The 24206-nt window shown below is 44.7% G+C and overlaps 2 protein-coding genes across 2 annotated transcripts in view; one reads left to right on the forward strand and one right to left on the reverse strand.

Annotated features, from left to right (window-relative positions):
- The window catches only part of megf11 (multiple EGF-like-domains 11), a 341293-nt gene extending 328933 nt beyond the window's left edge, over positions 1-12360 (forward strand). The window contains exons 21-23 of the mRNA XM_070859342.1: positions 742-865; positions 11221-11421; positions 12063-12360. Coding sequence (XP_070715443.1) covers positions 742-865; positions 11221-11421; positions 12063-12235 — 498 coding nt within the window. The 3' untranslated portion in view covers positions 12236-12360. The remainder of the gene's footprint in view (positions 1-741; positions 866-11220; positions 11422-12062) is intronic.
- Positions 12361-17618: 5258 nt separating this feature from the next.
- Positions 17619-24206, reverse strand: part of rab11a (RAB11a, member RAS oncogene family) — a 27470-nt gene continuing 20882 nt past the window's right edge. Inside the window, exons 4-5 of the mRNA XM_070858599.1 lie at positions 22503-22583; positions 17619-18356 (exon numbers count right to left, since the gene is read on the reverse strand). Of these exons, the coding sequence (XP_070714700.1) occupies positions 18217-18356; positions 22503-22583 (221 nt within the window). The 3' untranslated portion in view covers positions 17619-18216. The remainder of the gene's footprint in view (positions 18357-22502; positions 22584-24206) is intronic.

Raw genomic sequence — 24206 nt, forward strand, 5'->3', positions numbered from 1 at the left:
TCTCCATCACACGCTGGCACAGTGCCGGGACATCCATCACATGTTGGCACAGTGCCGGGACATCCATCACACGCGGGCACAGTGCCGGGACATCCATCACACGTTGGCACAGTGCCAGGACATCCATCACACACGGGCACAGTGCCGGGACATCCATCACACGTTGGCACAGTGCCGGGACAGCCATCACATGCGGGCACAGTGCCGGGACAGCCATCACACGCTGGCACAGTGCCGGGACAGCCATCACACGCTGGCGCAGTGCCGGGACATCCATCACACACGGGCACAGTGCCGAGTCTCTCCATCACACGCTGGCACAGTGCTGGGTCTCTCCATCACACGCTGGCACAGTGCCGGGTCTCTCCATCACACACGGGCACAGTGCCGGGTCTCTCCATCACACACGGGCACAGTGCCGGGACATCCATCACACGCTGGCACAGTGCCAGGACATCCATCACATGTTGGCACAGTGCCGGGTCTCTCCATCACACACGGGCACAGTGCCGGGACATCCATCACATGTTGGCACAGTGCTGGGTCTCTCCATCACACACGGGCACAGTGCCGGGTCTCTCCATCACATGATGGCTTGATTATTAAGATAATTATTTGAAATCATGCGGTCTTGTTACACACTCCAGCCCGTGCATTTTGTGTAAAGTGAGATATTGAAGTGAGATATGCTGAAAGTTGCCCCATTTAACTAAATGCAATCTTTTATTAATTCATGAACAGACAAAAAAACAGCTTTTCTCAAGTCTCAAGAGTGTAGAGCTTTCTGGGCAAGGAGGCTGTAGACCAGATTTCAACAACTCATTGCATCCTGACTGGAGATACTACAGTAACTTGAATGACTTAGGTCAGTAAGCCCTCAACATGGTTTTACTTTTGAAACTAAGGTTTGTGTCGGGCTAAAATGACAGCAGTGACATCACACACAATCTATTCATCCTGTCACGTCCCTCATTAACGCCAAGGTGAATGCTCACTTGTACTGTACTTCCCTTGCCCCTTTGTGACTCCCACATTAGTACAGCTTGTATCACATTGCCCACATACCAAGTACCATCTCAAATATATTGCATGACTGATCGCTTCTTTATGTGAGCAGACTAACTGACACAGCTATATTGAGAAGCTGTGGGCTGATATCCACTATAAATATCTCACAAAGGAGCCCCATGTGATGTTCGAGATCAATGGATTATTGGTTTGTGTTTGGAAAGTTGCACCATGTTGAGATGCAGCTCAGCCAGCTCTAGGGTGCTACTATTAGCATCTCTATTACGGGAAATTCAGACGTGGTTTGAAGAGAGACTGCCCACCTACATTGCTCCAATGTTGTAGAAGAAGGACATCAACAATCGGTGACCTCGCATTCCGATTATATGACCCACACCCACTAGGAATTGGGTCGAGACTGTCCAAACGCCTTTAACATAGAAGTTTGGCAGAGCCTGAACAAGGAGAGTATTTTAATCTATGGGTAACACTCACTATTCTTTCCTCCCAATTGTGAACAAGTGTGGGCGAATTGAGCTGATCTCAGGCATCCACCAAAGCTGCTTCAGTCAGTCACTCGAAGATGCCCCAGGACCATTGTCCAACCACACCCACTTCACCATACCTCAACCGAAGAAAGACCAGCTTCCACTCTGCACTTCCCGACAATGATACAACGCAGATTGAATCTGCATCCCACTGCTCCACGGTAACCCGGAGATCCTTCACTCAGTCCACCTTCCCGCCCACAAAAATCTAGTTTTTGATCACCTTATTTCTGGGGCGATGTGTGGATTGGAAAACTGCAACTAAACTGTGTGGTGATGTCACTGCTCCCTATCAATTCATTTTTATTTCCAGTCTCCTGGAATTACATGGATGAGAATATTTTAATAATGAACATTACAGTGCGTTTTATGCAGGAAGCAGGAGGCACCAACAGTGAACTGCAAACAGTTACCAATGTCCTAGTGTAAAATATTCTAAAATGTTTGTTACACTTATCCGTAGATAATGTGTGTTTTTATCGCAGGTACCCACCATGTCAACCAATTGAGTTGCTTGTCTCAGTTCATCCCAATGAATGCATTTTATGCAATGACTCTGGACCTGGGTCAACGCTACATTGGTAAACATTTCTATTTGCCACACCAGCAACTCTGGTACCTTGTCAGAATGATCCTGACAACTTAGAGCTAATTACAGTCAAATTATAGTGAGTTTTGTGCTTAGATTTTCATCTATTAGGAACTTGCTCCAAATTCATCTCAGCAATCTCTGGATTCAAACTCAGACCCTAGAAAGTCTTGTATTTATATAACGCCCTTCAGGACTTCCCAACGTGCTTTGCAACCAATGAAGTATTTTTGAAGTGTAGTCACTGTTGTAATATAGGGAAACACGGCAGCCAATTTGTGCACAGCAAGCTCCCACTAACAGCAATGTGAGATTGACCAGATAATCTGATTTTTTTTTTTAGGTTTTGGTTGAACGATAAATATTGGGCAGGACACCGGGGAGAACTTCCCTGTTCTTTTTTGAAATAGTGCCATGAGATATTGCACTTCCGACAGTGCAGCATTCCCTCAGCACCGTACTGGAGTGTCTGCCTGGATTATGTGCTTGCGCCTGGAGGTGAAAGGATGATTGTGATTACGCCACCCACTGCCCAGTGCCTCTGTTGCCATGTTTCTATCCAAATGTAAACCTCACTGTGGACAAGTCCCTCCAATACCTGAGCTCTAAAGCCGTGCTGTCCAGTCCCATCTGCAGGCAATCCGCCTCGTCTTTTGTTTCTCATTGAAATTCAAGTTTCACCTCTTTCCCCATTCCAATTTGCTTCTTACACTTCCTGTGTCAGCTTCCAGTCTTAGGTTTGTTCTAATGCCATTGCTGCTCACCTTGTCTTCTTGCAATGACCTAACTTCAAGTTCCTGTTTCTCAGCTTAATAAGTTCATCTAATGTCTCTATCCCTTTCCTAATCTTGATCTGTCAAACAAAATCTAATCTATTAACTCCAACTTCCTGTCTGCCAAAATCACTCTTGGTGATTCCAGTCCTCAGGGTCAGTAATTATTTCTGGTCACTCCCCTTCTGCTGATCAGAACAGCAGAAACGTCAAGCCCATTGGTATTCTCAATAACTTCAAATAACTCGTCAACAAGTTACTCACCAAATCCTCACCTCCAATCCAAAATCTCTCACTCTATCTCCTTGCAACAAATCGCACTCTGTAAACCAGTCCTATCTTGTTTGGCATTGTAGAGTAAATTTTCCAAATTTTCTGCCGTGGAATCTGAATTTGCCAGGTTACTATAGTATAGCACCGTGCAGGTCAGCAGCGCCATGAGGGTTGTACCCTCCCTGATGTATTCTGTTCAAGGGTTACACATGAAACGCCATAACCCGTCTTTTCTCTTTACAGATGCTGCCTGACCTGCTGCGTATTTAGAATCCTACGGCACAGAAAGAGGCTGTTCAGCCCATCGTGCCTGTGCTGGCTCTTTGAAAGAATTTTCAAATTTAGTCCCACTCCCCATCTTTTTCCCATAACCTTGCAAATGAATGCTCTTCAAGAACATGTCCAATTGCTATTTCAGCATTTTCTGTTTTTATTCCCGATTTCCAGTTTTGCCGTTTATTTTCTAGTAAAGCAGAGTTTGCCAATCTTTTCACTCTGGGCTCCCCTGAGCTCTGCGCTGCTCTCAGCAGTGTGACTGGCCTCCACGATTGATCCTTGTCCTGTGTAAAATCCTCACATACACCAGGTGAGGGCAGAGTCTGACTCGGCTGTGATGCTGCCACAGTTGAACAGCCTGCCAACATCCACTTTCCGGGCTCACCCATGACGGGTACCTGGGGGGATTCAGGCCCTTTAGGACTGTACCCAGTGAGACCGGAGAGGAAAGGCAATGGAGATGGTTCCATTTGGATTCTCTGAGTCAGCTCTTGGTGTTTCCTCATCCGGCAGCAGCCTCCCAGACCCACACAAAACGAGCTAGATTAACCTGTGGCTGGGATAAGGAGCCGGATTTGCTAGTGGGAACATTGGGAGCCAACTTATGAACCTCAAACTGGAAGCTGACACAGGGTGCAGGACATTCTGAAAAGGGAGGGAGAACAGCCAGTTGTCGTGGTGCACATTGGTACCAACGACATAGGTAAAAAAAAGGGATGAGGTCCTACGAGATGAATTTAAGGAGCTAGGAGCTAAATTAAAAAGTAGGTCCTCAAAAGTAGTAATCTCGGGATTGCTACCAGTGCCACGTGCTAGTCAGAGTAGGAATCGCAGGATAGCGCAGATGAATACATGGCTTGAGCAGTGGTGCAGCAGGGAAGGATTCAAATTCCTGGGGCATTGGAACCGGTTCTGGGGGAGGTGGGACCAGTACAAACTGGACGGTTTGCACCTGGGCAGGACTGGAACCAATGTCCTAGGGGGAGTGTTTGCTAGTGCTGTTGGGGAGGAGTTAAACTAATATGGCAGGGGGATGGGAACCAATGCAGGGAGACAGAGGGAAATAAAATGGAGACAGAAGCAAAAGACAGAAAGGAGATGAGTAAAAGTGGAGGGCAGAGCAACCTAAGGCAAAAAACAAAAAGGGCCAATGTACAGCAAAATTCTAAAGGGTCAAAGTGTAATAAAAAGGCAAGCCTAAAAGCTCGGTGCCTCAATGCGAGGAGTATTCGGAACCCAGGAGAGGGCTCTGCGCTAGTTAGAGTGGGTGAGAGGGCAGATGAACAGGACCCCAAGAAAGAATGCAAAAGACAGGATGCAACAGAACAGAGTAGCACTGGGGTAAGTGTAAACCACAAGGTGATAGGAAGGGACAATATGTATGAATATAAAGGGGCTGCAGGAGGGGTCAAAACTAAAAATCATGGTTTAAAAACTAGTATTAAAACACTTTACCTAAACGCACGCAGCATTCGAAATAAAGTAAATGAGTTGACGGCACAAATCATTATATGGGCCCAAGTTTCCACATGATTTGCGCCTGATTTTTAGGAGCAACTGGTGGAGAACGGACTATCTTAGAAATCGCAATTCTCCACATTTTTTTTTCTGCAGTTCTAGTCAGGTAGAACAGTTCTACTTGGAACGGAATTTTTTCTTCAAAAGGGGGCGTGTCCGGCCACTGACGCCTGATTTGAAAGTTTCCACAGTGAAAACGTACTCCAAACTAAAGTAGAATGGAGCAAGTGAAGATTTTTGTAGAACTGAAAAAACCTGTTCTACACATTAAAAAATCAGGCGCAGGTTACAAATTAGGCGTCCAGAACGAGGAGGGGGGGGGGGGGGGGTGTTGGGTGTGGTCCGGAGGCGGGGGGGGGGGGAGCGGGTGTTGGGTGTGGTCCGGAGGCAGGGGGGAGCGGGTGTCGGGTCTGGTCGGGGGGGGGGGAGCGGGTGTCGGGTCTGGTCCGGAAGCAGGGGGGGGAGCGGGTGTCGGGTCTGGTCGGGGGGGGGGGGGGGGAGCGGGTGTCGGGTCTGGTCGGGGGGGGGGGGGGAGCGGGTGTCGGGTCTGGTCGGGGGGGGGGAGCGGGTGTCGGGTCTGGTCGGGGGGGGGGGGAGCGGGTGTTGGGTCTGGTCGGGGGGGGGGGGAGCGGGTGTTGGGTCTGGTCCGGAGGCAGGAGGGAGCGGGTGTCGGGTCTGGTCGGGGGGGGGGGGGAGCGGGTGTCGGGTCTGGTCGGGGGGGGGGAGCGGGTGTCGGGTCTGGTCGGGGGGGGGGAGCGGGTGTCGGGTCTGGTCGGGGGGGGGGGAGCGGGTGTTGGGTCTGGTCCGGAGGCAGGAGGGAGCGGGTGTCGGGTCTGGTCGGGGGGGGGGGAGCGGGTGTTGGGCCTGGTCGGGGGGGGGGGGGAGCGGGTGTCGGGTCTGGTCCGGAAGCAGGGGGGGGAGCGGGTGTTGGGTCTGGTCGGGGGGGGGGGAGCGGGTGTTGGGCCTGGTCGGGGGGGGGGGGGGGAGCGGGTGTCGGGTCTGGTCGGGGGGGGGGGAGCGGGTGTTGGGCCTGGTCGGGGGGGGGGGAGCGGGTGTCGGGTCTGGTCCGGAAGCAGGGGGGGGAGCGGGTGTTGGGTCTGGTCCGGAGGCGGGGGGGGGAGCAGGTGTCGGGTCTGGTCGGGGTGGGGGGGGGAGCGGGTGTCGGGTCTGGTCGGGTCGGGGGGGGGAGCGGGTGTCGGGTCTGGTCGGGGTGGGGGGGGGGGGAACGGGTGTCGGGTCTGGTCCGGAGGCGGGGGGGGAGCGGGTGTCGGGTCTGGTCCGGAGGCAGGGGGGGGGAGCGGGTGTCGGGTCTGGTCCGGAGGCAGGGGGGGGGAGCGGGTGTCGGATCTGGTCCGGAGGCAGGGGGGGGAGTGGGTGTCGGGTCTGGTCCGGAGGCAGGGGGAGCGGGTGTCGAGTCCGGTCGGGGGCGGGGGGGGGGGGAAGCAGGAGCTGGCTGTGGGAGGAGCCTTATTCACGCAGCCCCAGTGAGGCCATTGGGCCAGGGCTAGGGGCTGCGTGCTTCGGGCCCCTCCCACACAGTTCGGCACCTGGAGCTACTGCACTTGCGTGCCCACTGTAGCGCGCATGTGCAGAGGTCCCGGCACTGTTTTCAGCGCAGGGACCTGGCTCCGCCCCCCCACAGCTCGTGTTGGCTGCGCCGAGGGCCAGAGGACCTGCAGGTAGGTGGAGAATACCGAGGATTTTTTTAGGCGCCGTTTTAGGCACGAAAAACGGGCGCCCAGCTCAGAGGGGTGCCCGTTTTTTTTCTTGTGGAAACTTGGGCCCTATAAATGGGTATGGTTTGGTGGCCAGTACAGAAACGTGGTTGCAGGGTGGCAAAGACTGGGAATTAAACATACAGGGGTATCTGACAATTCGGAAGGATAGACAAGAAGGAAAAGGAGGTGGGGTAGTTCTGTTAATAAAGGATGATATCAGGGCAGTTGTGAGAGATGATATTGGCTCTAATGAACAAAATGTTGAATCATTGTGGGTGGAGATTAGAGATAGTAAGGGGAAAAAGTCACTGGTTGGGGTAGTTTATAGGCCCCCAAATAATAACTTCACGGTGCGGCAGACAATAATCAAGGGAATAATAGAGGCATGTAAAAAGGAATGGCAGTAATCATGGGGGATTTTAACCTACATATCGATTGGTCAAATCAAATCACACGGGGTAGCCTGGAGGAGGAATTCATAGAATGCATACGGGATTGTTTCTTAGAACAGTATGTTACAGAACCTACAAGGGAGCAAGCTATCTTTGATCTGGTCCTGTGTAATGAGACAGGAATAATAAACGATCTCCTCGTAAAAGATCCTCTCGGAATGAGTGATCACAGTATGATTGAATTTGTAATACAGATTGAGGGTGAGGAAGTAGTGTCTCAAACAAGCGTACTATGCTTAAACAAAGGGGGCTACAGTGGGATGAGGGCAGAGTTAGCTAAAGTAGACTAGAAACACAGACTAAACGGTGGCACAATTGAGGAACAGTGGAGGACTTTTAAGGAGCTCTTTCCTAGTGCTCAACAAAAATATATTCCAGTGAAAAAGAAGGGCGGTAAGAGAAGGGATAACCAGCCGTGGATAACCAAGGAAATAAAGGAGAGTATCAAATTAAAAACCAAAGTGTATAAGGTGGCCAAGGTTAGTGGGAAAATAGAAGATTGGGAAAATTTTAAACAACAGCAAAGAATGACTAAGAAAGCAATAAAGAAAGGAAAGATAGATTACGAAAGTAAACTTGCGCAAAACATAAAAACAGATAGTAAAAGCTTTTACCGATATATAAAACGGAAAAGAGTGACTAAAGTAAATGTTGGTCCCTTAGAAGATGAGAAGGGGGATTTAATAATGGGAAATATGGAAATGGCTGAGACCTTAAATAATTATTTTGCTTCGGTCTTCACAGTGGAAGACACAAAAACCATGCCAAAAATTGCTGGTCACAGGAATGTGGGAAGGGAGGACCTTGAGACAATCACTGTCACGACGGAGGTAGTGCTGGACAGGCTAATAGGACTCAAGGTAGACAAGTCCCCTGGTCCTGATGAAATGCATCCCAGGGTATTAAAAGAGATGGCGGAAGTTATAGCAGATGCATTCGTTATAATCTACCAAAATTCTCTGGACTCTGGGGAGATACCAGCGGATTGGAAAGCAGCTAATGTAACGCCTCTGTTTAAAAAGGGGGGCAGACAAAAGGCAGGTAACTATAGGCCAGTTAGTTTAACATCTGTAGTGGGGAAAATGCTTGAAGCTATCATTAAGGAAGAAATAGCGGGACATCTAGATAGGAATAGTGCAATCAAGCAGACGCAACATGGATTCATGAAGGGGAAATCATGTTTAACTAATTTACTGGAATTCTTTGAGGATATAACGAGCATGGTGGATAGAGGTGTACCGATGAATGTGGTGTATTTCCAAAAGGCATTCGATAAGGTGCCACACAAAAGGTTACTGCAGAAGATAAAGGTACGCGGAGTCAGAGGAAATGTATTAGCATGGATCGAGAATTGGCTGGCTAACAGAAAGCAGAGAGTCGGGATAAATGGGTCCTTTTCAGGTTGGAAATCAGTGGTTAGTGGTGTGCCACAGGGATCGGTGCTGGGACCACAACTGTTTACAATATACATAGATGACCTGGAAGAGGGGACAGAGTGTAGTGTACCAAAATTTGCAGATGACACAAAGATTAGTGGGAAAGCGGGTTGTGTAGAGGACACAGAGGCTGCAAAGAGATTTAAATAGGTTAAGCGAATGGGCTAAGGTTTGGCAGATGGAATACAATGTCGGAAAATGTGAGGTCATCCACCTTGGGGAAAAAAAACAGTAAAAGGGAATATTATTTGAATGGGGAGAAATTACAACATGCTGCGGTGCAGAGGGACTTGGGGGTCCTTGTGCATGAATCCCAAAAAGTTAGTTTGCAGGTGCAGCAGGTAATCAGGAAGGCGAATGGAATGTTGACCTTCATTACAAGAGGGATGGAGTACAAAAGCAGGGAGGTCCTGCTGCAACTGTACAGGGTATTGGTGAGGCCGCACCTGGAGTACTGCGTGCAGTTTTGGTCACCTTACTTAAGGAAGGATATACTAGCCTTGGAGGGGGTACAGAGACGATTCACGAGGCTGATTCCGGAGATGAGGGGGTTACCTTATGATGATAGATTGAGTAGACTGGGTCTTTACTCGTTGGAGTTCAGAAGGATGAGGGGTGATCTTATAGAAACATTTAAAATAATGAAAGGGATAGACAAGATAGAGGCAGAGAGGTTGTTTCCACTGGTCGGGGAGACTAGAACTAGGGGGCACAGCCTCAAAATACAGGGGAGCCAATTTAAAACCTAGTTGAGAAGGAATTTCTTCTCCCAGAATCTGTGGAATTCTCTGCCCAAGGAAGCAGTTGAGGCAAGCTCATTGAATGTATTCAAATCACAGATAGATAGATTTTTAACCAATAAGGGAATTAAGGGTTATGGGGAGTGGGCGGGTAAATGGAGCTGAGTCCACGGCCAGATCAGCCATGATCTTTTTGAATGGCGGAGCAGGCTCGAGGGGCTAGATAGCCTACTCCTGTTCCTAATTCTTATGTTCTTATGTTCTTAAAACTGGACGGGTGAAACTGGTTAAACTCCATCACTGTAGCTGACTAAACCTTAACATAAGATATTGTGTGACATTTTTAACTCTACCATTAATCACATTTTTCTCTCTCTTAGGTTCTCAATGCACTTTGCTTCCCCTTCAGCCATTTCTGGAGCTTGGTGGTAATTCCCATCCCTTGTTACTGTTAGTGGCTAAGGGAGAGTTGTGGGGGGCAACAGGATCAGGACTCACTGTCTTGCTCTCCCTCTCAGGTTGTGTTCATAGATTTTTCTGCTCACAATTTATTCAAGTAAATATCACCTTTTCAGTTCATCTGCATTTTCAGAGTTATATCACTGAGGCGTTTCCATGTAGGAACTACAGTAGGAACTTCCGGAAAGGATGCTGATTTCCTTTTTTTTGTAGAAACTCTCTGTTGGTGCCAAACGTTTTTTTATTGGACGGTGATGTGTTTTGCACATAAAGGAGTTCAGACAACGGCCCATCAGATTGGGAACTTGAGCCTTCCTGTCTCTCCCTGGACCAACAGTGATTGGCTGTGTGGGTGTCTGTGTATTCAGTACTTGCACAAGCCTCGGATTTTGTATTTCTTATTTTATTTTCAGAATTGCCTCTTACACGGTTCAATAATGTGTAACAGCAGCACAAAAATGGTCGGCAATTGTGCCTGAAATTATTAAGGGAGTAATTGATGAGCCTGCTGACTGGGCCATGTCCTGGGGAAGGGGCATGTTAGGTTTGTGATGAAGATCTGCAGAGTGACCTTGCCTTGAGAGAGAGGTGAGAGATCGCAGGTTTTCCATTCCTAGCCTATCAGCAGTTTCACTCACACCATTGGCAGAGCCCTGGTCATGCTGCAGAGGGGGAAGTCATTCCCAAAATAAATCCTTCTGTAATGCCATAGAACAAGGTCTTTATAAAATGTGTGGGAGCAGCGTTAACATTACAAGAGGAGGGCAAGGCTACAAAAAGGAGCTTTATTCTGGGCTCAGCTGGTTCTAGAATTATTCAGGACCCGCCCAACACATCTGTGCACATCAGTGTAGCTGAAGATTAATGATCAGAAATCGCAGCAGAGCTGTGGGTCTCTGCATGCTGGAACAGTGAATTCACATCGACTTTACCATGATCTTCGAGATGTTTTTAGGAAGCTCAATATTCCAGGGCTTCTGTGGCCATAGGCAGCCAGGAAGAGAGTGAGGGTGGAGGAGAAAGTACATGATCGATAGTGTGAGGGATGTAGGATAAACCAGAGTGTTAGTGAGCAGTGTGGGCACTGCAGAGAGGCATGTGGGGTTTATCACACCTGTTTTACAGTTAAAGGCACAGGGTATATTGGGAGAGTGTTAGTTATCTCTGTGTCACAGCGAAAGTGGTTTATATTCTCTATATGTCCCACAGCACAGGCTGTTATATTGGTCGAGGATTCTTGCTAAATTTCACAAATGGATATACTTGCTTCCGGGGAAAATAACCTTTTTTAAAATGGACACTGCACGATGCTATGAGGTTTCACAGCGCTGCAGTGACAGTGGGCCGGGTTTGTCCCTGTGGAGAGTTAGAGGTTCTGTCTTTATAAAAGGCAAATGGGATCTCTAATTTATTTCTTGTTTTTTTGCCAGATTATGTGAAGGGTTCAGTGTGCAGTTCCAGCACATGTTCGTTAAACAGCAGTGAGAACCCGTATGCTACCATTAAAGACCCGCCAATGTTAACCTGCAAACATTCTGAAAGCAGCTACGTAGAGATGAAGTCCCCTGTTCACAGAGACCCCCCCTACACGGAGACCGAGACCTCCACAAACAAAAACATCTACGAAGTTGGCAAGTGCTTTTCTGGAAGAGATAGAATATTAGAAATCTTCTAAAACCAGCCAGGATTCTTAAAATACTTCAAGTTTTGAATTTATTGTATACAGGATGTCGTAACTTTAGAAATAGTTATATACAATTGGATATTAATGATCCCCACTCCCGCTATCCTTGCATTCCCGCTATCCCCATAATCCCGCTGTCCCCAATCCCCAATCTCATTATCCGCACTCTTAATTCACGTGAATTTTCAAGTCTTTAATGGATTTTTACAGACACGAGCTTCTTAACCCAACAGTAGAATTAGTAACTTGATTGTCCAGTCCCTGGTACTATCCATGTTGCACTGATATTTAGCTTTAGATCAAGAGACCACCAGAATCAGGACTTGGTGTCTGACAGACTCTTGGACTGACTTTCCTGATCCTTTCCCAGTGATTTTCTCAGTTGAAAATGTCAGGAAAAAGAGGCCGAGACCCTTGTGATGTTATGAATTGCCAGTGAATGAATAGAATGGATCTGGGTGTGGAGAGGAAATTGAGTTTGTTATTCTCACTTACCAGGTACTTTTGGAGTTGCCAAAGACCAAAAGGAAGTCAATGTTATTTGTGAGTTCAATGAATGTAACAAGACTTTTATTTTCCTTCTTCTAGAGCCAACAGTAAGTGTAGTCCAAGGTCAGGGAATCGCGCCGAGCTGCAGCCAGAACCCATACGACCTTCCGAAGAACAGCCACATCCCAAGTCACTACGATTTGCTACCTGTGAGGCACAGCCCATCACACGTCCGTGGGGACAAAGAGCAGAACAAGCCCATCAAAGCATGACATTGGTCAGCTCACACACTGCTTTGCAAGCTGTTGCTTGCAAGTAATGGTGGCAGAGAAGACAATCTTTTTGCCCTAAAATATGCTGAAACTCAAAGATGACTTAAAAATAAATTTGAACTTAACCTGGAGATTGCATACAGGCAATCTGTCACCCTCCCTCATGTGACTTTCAGTTGCTGCATGGTATTTAAAGAAAAAAGTACTTTCACCGATGAAATGGAAGTGAGAATGCTCGAATCCAGACCGGGGAATGGATTCCTTTCCTAAAAACACACTTTGTCTGCACTACCTAGCTCAACTCTCACAGGTTAGACCAACAATGTCGATGAATCAACCAACCACAACCGAGTATGTCAGTGAGATGATTAAAGTCGACAGCAAAAAGCACCATGTTGGAAGTATGATTTCATTATTGGGGGAGAGAAACAAAACAAACAAAATCTAGCAAACATTTCTTTGACTTTAATCTTTATCGCCACTTAATGCTGATGACTTATTGAGATTGAGCCATTGTTTATGAGGATTAGTGATGTGTGGCCAGAGTTTCATTGGAAACTCTAGTAGACATTTTAAAGCCAACAGGTAGTATATAGAAGATTGGTAGGATGTTCCCTAAAGGACTCCACATTGCAGCATGAAGCATTGGTGATGTCGAATTATTTATTAGGATACTGGAAGAATAATGAATACAGGGGCTCCATATGTATCATCTTTACAATGTGTTAAGTACCAGGAATTGTTTAGGAGCTGAATTGCATTTATATATGAGGCAGTTATCCTCCAGGTTGAATGAGCATGTTGAAAGCTAAGCAACATTTATAGCAAAAACTACAATACATAGGTGAGTCTCTAGCTATGAGATATCAAAGTCTCAACTGAGGAGACCTAAATGTGAATCCAGTCTTTGCTGAAATTCATAGTTGGACATCCCACAAGAATGAGTTTGCCTGCCAGGATGGTCTGCGAGAGGTTACAATATTGCCTGGGGGAAGGGGGTTGAGGGGAGCTGTACTTAAATCACATTTTCTGACAGATTAATAAAGGAACAAGATAGATGATGCCTTTGATCATCATGCTGCACTTCCTAGTCCTCACAACCATAGAAGTTTACAGCACAGGAGGCCATTTCGGCCCATCGTGTCCATGCCCGCCAACAAGAGGTTATCCAGCCTAATCCCACTTTCCAGTTCTAGGTCTGTAATTCTGTAGGTTACGGCACTTCAGATGCACATCCAAGTACTTTTTAAATGTGGTGAGGGCTTCTGCTGCTACCACCCTTTCAGGCAGTGAGTTCATGACCCCCACAACCCTCTACGTGAAGACATTTCCTCTCAAATCCCCTCTAAATCTATCAATTACTTTAAATCTATGCCCCCTGGTTGTTGACCGCTCTGCTAAGGGAAATAAGCCCTTTCTATCCACTCTATCTAGGCCCCTCATAATTTTATACACCTCAATGAGGTCTCTCCTCAACCTCCTCTGTTCCAATGAAAACAAATCCAGCCTATCCAATCTGTCCCCATAGCTTAGATTCTCCACTCCCGGCAACATCCTCGTAAATCTTCTCTGTACCCTCTCCAGTGCAATCACATCCTTCCTGTAATGCGGTGACCAGAACTGCACACAGTACTTCACTATGGCCTAACTAGTGTTTTATATAGTTCAACTAGGGGGAGCCCCGAGCAGGGGAGCCAAGGGCTTATTACTGGCATCCTCACTCAATTTCCCGTATTATTAAAAGCTTGTACTCTTTATAAACATGGAAAGGAATCAAACATCAGTCATGCTTGCTGTAATAAACAGCCCTAGGAAAGTCAGCAATGGAGGTCACTGACTACAGAGGAATAGGACTGGTCACCAGCTCCCGAATACTCAACAAAGTAAGTTCCTGATCTCGTTTACAACTATTGGGGAAGCGAGGAGAGAGAGGTGCAAGGATTGGCGAGATGCTTCAGCCACAGCTGTGGTTCTGGTTTCAGAGTACCATTGGCAGGATCCTGACAGCCGAACCGCTCAGCTGAAGAGAATTCTTGGTTCAGGGATCAGGGAGGGTTGGAGAGGGAACAAGAGAACATAGCGAGGGAGGAAATTGAAATTGGAAATGGCCACAAGAATAAACTGAGCTTTTTTCTAAGTCATAGCATGGAAGCTCATCAGAATTGAATCTTAATCTGAACAGATATTGCAGAGACTGATGAGGCTGCTGCATTAATAGCTGCTGCACTGTCAAAATACTTTAAGAAAAACTTGTAGCATTGATTTCAAAACCCCAATTGCTCAGAGCAATACTAGAAGAGATAATTCTGTACCTAAAACCTAAAAATGAATCCTGACATAAATACTGTGTCATTCAGGTTAAATCATGTAACGTGTAGTACTAACATTGGAAGCATTCCCATTATAACTACTAAATGAAGGGAGTGTGGGATCCAAAATGTATTCAATTATTGAGGAAAACCTGATGATTCATGCTGTTTATTGAGTTTGTAGAAGATATGTCACAAGCTGCACTGTTACAAGGACCTCCTTAAAACATACTATTTCATTCACAATATACATGTGTAAAGTTTGCATTTTGATTCATTCTGGGGGTCAGTGATTTATTTTGCTATTGGCTGGCTTTGTGATGTGTATCAATACAATGAACTACAAACTGATACAGCATTGCATATGATGTGAAGGGCAGTGATACCGGATTTAATTTCAGTGCTTGCGACAGGGAAACACCATATTCTTATAAAAGTTGTGTATTCCACATTTCCCTATTAGAATGTTTATAGTGTGTGGTTTACAGTAATTAAAAACATTCCCATTAAATGTTGGCCAGGTTATGTTAGTGTGAGAATCTGCAACACTATTAGATTGTGTTTTATATTGATCTACTTGCCATATGAAATATTTCTTCCCTTACTGTTACATTTCATTCAGGCTGGGAAAATGTTTTAAACATTACCAATATTGGGGAAAATCCAGAAATGCAGGACAAATAATGTTTAATAAAAACTGGCCAGAAAGCCCCTGCTGGGCTAATTGGCAAATAGAATTAAGAAAATCAGTAACTTTTGACTGAAAGCAGTAGTGAATTTTGCAACATTGGAAGGAATTCTACTGCAATAAGATATTAAATGTCATTCAGCAGCTTCATTTAAAAATGAGCAGCGGCTTCATATGAAGTCTTTTTCACTACTGCAATAAAATGTTAATTTTAATTTCACTGTCAAGTGAAAACTAATTTTCAGACTGTGTTAGAATTTTACACGTAGTCCTACCTGTTGAATAGTGAGTAACTTCAAACATTTTTCAGCATGGAATCAGACTTTCCACTGCAGAGCAAACTCCCAACAAAAGCAAAATCAATTGATGCTGTCAACTATCACCTTCGCAGCCCTGGAGAAATATCTGGTGGGGAATAAACCAGTCACAGGGTTAAGTACAGACAATCACATACTCTCAAATGTTGTTGGGACCAAGGGAATGTCACCACATAAGAGATAAACTGTTGATTTGTGTGGATGAATATCCATTTCATTACCTTTGGGAGTTAAGGAGAAATTGTGCAAAGCTTACGCCCAGGAGATCAGAGTGGGTAGAATGCAAATAGGGTAGATTGTATACAGTCTGTGGCAAGAGCAGTCAGTGGGCCAAGTTCCTTCTTCCTGTTCAGTATTTCCTTGTGCTTTATGTCATTAAACATTAGACACAATTTGCAAACAAGGGCGAACTGATCCGATCGTGGAGTCGAAGTGGTTTATGTTTAATGGATAGTTGGCAGTGACTACACAGCAGTAATCCGATCAAGAGGATTCAAGTAAAATAAACCAGCAGGAGGACAAGAAAGCAGTAGAGTTTAGCAGTGTACGAAAGCAGTAGAGTTTATGTAAAGAGGCAATAGGATTGAAGTTCCTGATGAGGCTTCCAGTCTCAAGTGGCCAACTCAAGAACAGCGCTGATAGTAACCTAGGATTAGTACGACTGCCCATACACGTCCCCAGGAAATGGTGCATGGCTGAGTATAAGGAGCAGATAAAAAATTTTAAAAAGGAGAGCAAAAAGGGAAAATTTTAACTTAAACCAACATTACAGCACTGGAACCATTCAAAGTCTCCATGCATTTGTAATGTTCGTTTGTGGGGAAGTTTAATTTTTGTTCTGTCAGAACCTGTCAGTGACCTTTGATGCTCAAGATGATTAACAATGGGGTTCTTTACTAGTTTAAAATGGAGAACTAATCTGCAGCTTATTAGTTAGCAAGGTCTGTGTCCGATGTATAGAAGTGTAAAGATAATCTATAAATTAGATTGTTTTTAACATCTGAGCCTTTGGGTTGAACACTCAAATTATAGCATTCAACCAAACGCTTCACAACATCCCACTTTAACTCAAACCTGTATATACGTTGCTGTAAAAAGGAACATGTAGGCTCTCTCACTAGTGATAGCTCCATAAACAGTAGAGGTAATGCTTCAAAGATCATGGGCAATACTTTTTTAAAAAAAAACTGATTTGTAAGTTTGCTCAGAATTGTCATATTTTGTGAAAAGTAATAAATATTACTTTCACCAAATTGTTTTTTATGCTTTTTTATTTGTGATGACTTTATTCTATTTTTCTCAAGATGAGGGGTGGAATGTTAGTTGTCAGGTCATCCACCAATCTCAACTGGATGTGTTCAGGTCGACAGAGCATGGATCTGATTCATGAGCTGTGGGATCACCTGCTGCTTTTGCTGTTTAGCAGACATGTAGCCCTGTGTCACAGCTCCAATAGATTGATATCTTCTGAGGTACCTGGTACTGGCATTCTATACTCCCCATTAAAACAGAGTTGATCACAGCAACTCATGGATAACTAACTTTGGGCTGCTAGAATTGTCCTCAGTCTGTGCTACTTAAGAGCAGCAATAATGGCACGCTACATGACAAAGAGCAGCCTCACAGCAGAGAGGCAGCTCTGTCTTCACAAGGACTGCAGTGATCACATCTACCAATGCTATGGTAAACAGACATCTCTGCAGAGGTAGGTTATTCCTCGAGTTTGTTCCCTGATACAGGCCTAGTTTGGTACATGTCCTTTCAGGAGTCAGCCAGCAGTGGTACAACCAAGTCACACACTGAAATCCCCACCCAGAGTGCATTCGGTGCCACTTCCCTCAGAGCTGGGACAATGCTCTCAACTTGGGCTTTGGGTTTAAAATAATCTGAAAAGGGTACTTTTTTCTTGTAGAATCCATCTACACTGAGGCAGACATTCATCCATCCGTCCAAGCTGAATTCCAACACTAGGACATTCCAGTTATACAGCTTTCTTCCGCAGCCACAGGCCAATCACAAACCGTAAATAGAAGCATCACTTCGCATTGAAGTAAACCAAACAAATCCCCTTCCATTTCATTTTAATTAAGATTCAAGTGCACAGAATATATTTTAAACCATTATAACCTAAAAATTTGAAAAGGAGACAATCATAGGACATGCATAAAATACACAAGTAATTTACAAAACATCAGCTACATTTAATACCAGGAAATGTGACAAAGAAAATATGAGGCAAATTAGTGATGAGTTGGCTAAAAAAAAATGCCATCCGTGTTGTTCACACTTCATGAGCATTCCCGATCCGAACAAGCATTGCCATCTCCTAAAGCACCTACAACAGTAAGGCTTGTGGGTGTTGTATTCAATCTGCCCTATTGCTGCCACCACTTAAAAACAGCATTACTTTACATGATAACCTCGTTTACAAAAATGGTTTTATTTTTAAACCATTTAACACTACCTGTGAATATATATTATATATAAAAATGCTCGATAGCTGACATTAATTTAACGTGTCGGAATTTGTTTATAAAGACAGTGTAACAAATTTAAGATAATTGTCACAATCAGTAAATTTTGAATTACAAAAACAAAAGGAATAAACTGCAAGCACTACACAGGTACGGTATATGGAGGCAAAGGGAATGGAGAGACTTCTGTATCTCAGATGTTTTGACAGCATTGCATCTTTGGTTTGTTTTCAGTAGTTGGAGGCATGTGAATGGGGACCACATTGTTACTCGGCGACATGTCATTCTCACGTCTGTCTGACATTTGTTTCTGAGACACAATACGATAAATTTCTAGAGGGGAACAATAAAAGATTTATTACAATCCTTTAATAACTAAGCCTCAAACTAATGTTTCTGGTCCCAAATTACAATCTGTTCTGGTGTTAATTTGCACAGATTATATCAAATATAAATTAGTTTTGCAATGTCAACAATTTCAGGTTTGGGAGAGTCCCCGTATATTCAAATATTGCAGCTCAGAGCAGCGGAGATTATTCCAAGCATCAATTTAAACAAGATATTTTTAACATGCAAGTATAACAAGTTTTAAATCATTATACAGCAGCAGTTTCCAAAGGTTTTGTTAAAATTGGAGAATGCATTCCTAATCCAGTGCACTGGAGGTCAGCAGCTACGACACTTTACAGGTGGGAAAGTGGAGGTGAGGCCAAGATCACATCCCTCCAACTCTTTCAAAATAAGAGTTTGCAGGAGGAAGCTTTATAACAGGAAGTCCCCACTGAAACTACAGCAACACGAAGTTCTTTAGAAAGTCATGGTCTTAAGTTACAAAGCATTTCACTTACAAATTCCCATTCCCTGAAACCCCATAAACACCAGGATCCATCTGGGAGCAGGTCTTGTGGCAGTGGATACTGATGGATTTTTAAAAATTCAGGTCACTTTTCAGTATCCGTCCCCGCTTTATGTCACAGCAGAGATTACCACGGTGTAAGAAGAAATTGTGTGTCTAAACCTCTTTCCTGGCATTTCACAGCATTCCTAGTACAGGGGCAATAATCAAAAGGCTTTTCTCCAACACTGCTCTTAACAGCAGTCGCTGCATAATGGCTATGTTACTGGACCAGTAATCCAGGGGCCTGGACTCAGGATCCAGAGACACTATTTCAAATCCCACCACGGCAGCTGGGGAATTTAAATTCAGTTAATTAAATAAATCCGGAATAAAAAACTAGCATCAGTAATGGTGACCATGAAACTACTGGATTGTCGTAAAAACACATCTGGTTCACTAATGTCCTTTGGGGAAGGAAATCCGCCGCCCTTACCCAGTCTGGCCGATATGTGACTCCAGACCCACAGCAATGCGATTAACTCTAAACTGTCCTCTGATTCAATGCGGCAGCTCACCACCACCTTCAAGGGCAATTAAGGATGGGCATAAATGCTGGCCTCGTCAGTAACGCCCACAACCGAAGAATACATTTTTAAAAAAACAAACTCCTCACTAGAAAAACCCGAGATGAACAGCTGGGTGCATTTTAATCTGCCTTCAGCAAGTCATGAGAAGTCATATGCTCCCCAGAGAGGACAGTTTGAATAATTTTCAACAATGTCTTGGCTAACCGGGCAGGTTAAATCTGCCGAGTCAAAGCTAGATTTTAAAGTGAACTGAAAAAAAACTATGAATTCTGTTTATGCAGAAAGTAATGAGAAAATTACAACAGAATCTAATTAGAAAACCATTAAATAGATTGAAATATTTCAACACTGAAGAAATCCCTTAAAGTCTCTCTAGCGAACAGCACACCTTCCCACAATGCAAATACAGGGAGAAGGAAGGAGCTTTTAAAATATATAAATCCTTTCTTTATTCTCTGCTTTGTCCGTCCCCTGGCATTAATCTGTAGCTACTGGCCTCGAATGCAGCTCTTGTACTGGCCACCAAGAGGCAAGAAAGCCAACCTGGATTACACTCCCAACAGCAGGGCCAAGAGAACAAGACCTCCTCATGCCAGGCATAACAGCTGGGGTTTACTACATCCAGTCTGGGACATTGCCTCTTGCTGCAATTACATTTCATCCACCTCACTCTTTACAGCCATTACGGGACCTGAAGTCACATTCTAGGCCACAGCTGCTGAGCATTAACAGGTGAAGTTCACAAGGTTGATTGTAAAACAAGCTGTGCGTCCACAGGGTGTTGTCTCAGCCACTCGAGGAACGATTACTGAGGGAGGTGACTGCTAATTTATCCAGCTCCACGAGGAGCCCGACTACAAACACGGAGAGCAGGAATGGCACTTGGCCGATTGCGTTTAGAGTCGTTGGGGAACAATGCTGCTGAGTGACAGCCATGTAACAATTCTCCAAACTCCAAAAGAACACTCATTACAAACGCCTGATGAAGCAGCAAGTTCAATTCCACTTAAACTCAGGACACAATAGAAACTTCTGTCCATATGAACCAGGACTTGCCATAATAAGAATGCCAGTCACAAAGAGAATTGTGGACTTTCAGCTTTCTTCTTGTACAATCGGATGTGGCAATTATTTGGCTCAGTAGGGGTTTAATTAGAAGACAGCCACAAGCGAAGTTGCTGCTGTCGCCCAGTGACTCCTGGAAGTTCCAACAGAACTCTATCTTAATGAAAACAGGACTGTATCTTGCATTGTCCACCTGCCCTGCCATGATTATCGTCCACTCCTCCACCATTTGAGATAAACTTAAAAAAAAAAAAAAATCCCAGTCATCAGGAATTTATTAGGCTGGAGTGGGCATCTTGTGGCATGCCCAGTTAGACAAACTGCTTTGCCCTGTAACTTGCTGCAAGTGCAAGCTGATAACAGCACGGGCAACAGGGACCTCCGTTAATGATGGGATCAAAGCCAATGAGATTTAAGGAGTGAGAAAGAAAGGGGAAGACATGAGAAAGATGGTGAAGGATCAGGTACAGAAATATAAATAAAGAGGGGGAAGAAAGATTGGAGAGAGAGAGAGAGAGAGAGAGAGCACAAGAGAGAAGAAAGGAAAAGCAATGATTACAGTTTAAAATCTCCAATAATTCACTACCTGAAGAAATGAGACTGCACACTTAATTGTTCACTTTCTGGGCAAGAGGTCGACTGTCAGTCATCAACAATTATCACATTGTTCAAAGGGTACTTATGCTGTTTAATTACTAAACTTAACTCTGGAGAGTTTAACGGGCAATTAATGAGCAAATGCAGCGACTTCATGAAACTCAAGGGGAGGTTGAGGGAGAGATGCCGTTTTTACGAGGCTAATGGCGGTGTGCCACAAATTGTCCAGCAACTTGTGACAATTCACAAGGGATCTCCTCCTTGCCTCAAGTCGATGCCCAAGTTAAACATTAATAACGGTAAGTGCCGTCAACACGGCATTAGTATTTCAGGAAATTACGGCCCATTATGTGAACCGCAGAGACTGGATATGAATAAAGTCCCAGGACACAGTGGCACTACCGCTTTCTCCTCTAGAATACCGCAACACAAATCTGACCCAACTGCACTTTCTGCACACACAAACGGACAAAGACTTGAAATTAACAGAAATCAAATTACAAATGCCGGAAACTAAGAAAATTCTGCAAATACACACAGAATTCCATCAGCATCTGATCGGTTTAGACTGTGAGCTGTTGGGACTCTGCACCAGGAATGGCAACTTATTCATTGCCTCAACAGCCCAGTTGTATATTTCTGGCACTCGCCTTTTTAAGAATCATCGTCAGGGTTGTTGGTTAGGGACAGAGCCTCACCACTGAAACCGAGCTCTAACCCAGACCGACACAACGAAGGCCTCCGCTGCCTGCGAGGGCTCGCCACGTGAAATGACTCAGTCAGGACCAGTGTGAAACAGGAATATTGCCCTAGCACAGCAGTGATGCTGAGACATGTTACTGGGGCAGAATAAAGGATCTTTGCATCTAATGTGTGTTATGTTGGAGCTGGGAGCAGGTGAAGGACACTGGTTCTCTGAAACAGGATAACACACCTCAATTTGATGTGCATAAAAACTTACGAGATTTTAAATCATCCCCTTTAAGGATCTGTCCTGAACTCAGACTGATCAAAGTATAGATTTCTTGCTTTTCTCAAGTCTCCGCTGATGATTAACAGAAAGCTGTGCAGAGCAATTGAACCTCCTGCGGATCACTTGCAACAAGCCCTTGCTGGAATTTCAGAAATGGATGGGCACAGGAACCTCAAGCATAAAAACCAGCAATATTCACCAATGTCACCTGCACAAGGAGAGGCCCAAGGCACCTAATATTGTTTGGGGGAGGGGGAATGGAACAATTTTATCCACCTATAATTTGCCCAATTTATCTCATTATTAATACCAGATCTTGTTTATCCCTACTTTTAAACATCAAGTCAGAGCTGCCTCCTACATTGAAGATCAGAGTTTAGTCGCGATTCAGAATCAGTGTTTGAAGCAGACCCACATACCTGTGAGGATGGTCTGGAACGCAGTCTCCACATTGGTCGAGTCTAAAGCTGAAGTTTCAATAAAAGACAATCCATTCTTTTCTGGAAAAAAAAAGTCAGCGTTTACAAAAAATCAGTGCCAGTCACAGGAGAGAAACGATGGGATTCTTTTCATTTATTTCTCCGGCTCGTGTGTCATCTCCAGGTTGTGGGGCAATTCACTGGCTCCTGCTCAGTGACCAGATGATAAAAGCTGTGCGACGACTACACCCACCTCCCAGACCTCCCGCCCCTCACCAGGGTGCCCCCCACCCCCCAGCAGCAGGGAGATCCCCCAAACCCCAGTGACCGGGAGCCCCTGACCCCGCAATAGCCTCTATCTCTTCCCTAGATTCTTTTAAAATGTGTGGATGCATCCATCTGGACCAGGGGTTTTATCCTCAGAGTTTGATTAGTTTATTTAATATAATCGCCTTTGTATTTTAAATGCACTTATCTCATTACTAATCTCATCAGCCAATGTCATGTCCACCTGTTCTATCTCCCTGGTAAATACTGAAGCAAAATAATTAATATTTCTGCCATCTCTCTATTGTTACCTGTGATATTATCCTGTCTGTCCCTTAATGGCCCTATTCCCATTCCAATCTTTTTTTTTATATATAATTGATGTGCCTGTAAAATATTTTACTATTTTGCTTTATGTCCCTTGATAATTTAATTTCATAGTTCCTCTGCCTTCCTAATTGTTTTTTGACTTCTCTCCTAATCTCTTCGTATTCATAAAACCATGCTGACTCTGCTTGATTGAATTATATTTTTCCAAATGTCCCGCGACTGCTTCCTTAATAATGCAGCTACTCCATTTCCCTTTTTTTCCCCCCCACTATCTTTTCTAAATAAGTTATATCCTGCAATGTTTAATTCCTCATCCTCATTTTTCTGTAGCCATGTCTCAGTAATCCCTACTTTGTCTGGTTCCTCGCAACGCAGGATTACCTCCACAGCTCCCCTGTTTTATTATAGACACTGTGCATTAATGTACAGACAGTTTAACTCTTAATAGGATGTCCGCTCATTTTATGTTTAACCATCTTTTTAGACACCTGTTCTATAACTATTTATTCCCTTGCCATCAATGTCCTCCCTTACTTTATTCTTTCCTGTGCTCTCTGTTCCAGTTTTGTTTATATTTAGGCTGATTACGTTTCTTGTAGATCACTCCCTCCATCTTACTAGTTTAAAGTCTTCGGTAAAGGGGGAGAATGATCCATTTACCACTATTAAAAATGTTACATCTGCAAATAGTTTCAGTCTAATTTTCCCATTAGAAATTCCTGTGCCCAGTTATAATGGCAACATTCTACGTAAACCTGTCACGCTGTAACTGCAGCCTCCTGCCAGCAGTAGCGCTGCAGCACTGCAGAAAATCTCCAACCACCCCTACTTCCTTCCCAAATTGCTAGTTTTGCTATTTAGCAAAATTAAAACATAAAAAGAACAGCATTTCTAACTTTGAGACACAGATTGAATTCCATCTACAGACCTGGTTCAATTCTCGCCACCCTCTAACCAGACTTCATCTTGACTCCGTGTATGCGATGCAACAGTTGTCGACAATTGGTCGAACTATTTCCAGGCCAAGGACAAGACCACCCTAGACTGGCCCAGGAACAATGAACATGGTGCAGCCCACAATGTTTAGCCCAAGTCAGGTGGTTCCAA

This window comes from Pristiophorus japonicus, chromosome 17 (genome assembly GCF_044704955.1).
Source record: "Pristiophorus japonicus isolate sPriJap1 chromosome 17, sPriJap1.hap1, whole genome shotgun sequence".
Classification (NCBI taxonomy): domain Eukaryota; kingdom Metazoa; phylum Chordata; class Chondrichthyes; family Pristiophoridae; genus Pristiophorus; species Pristiophorus japonicus.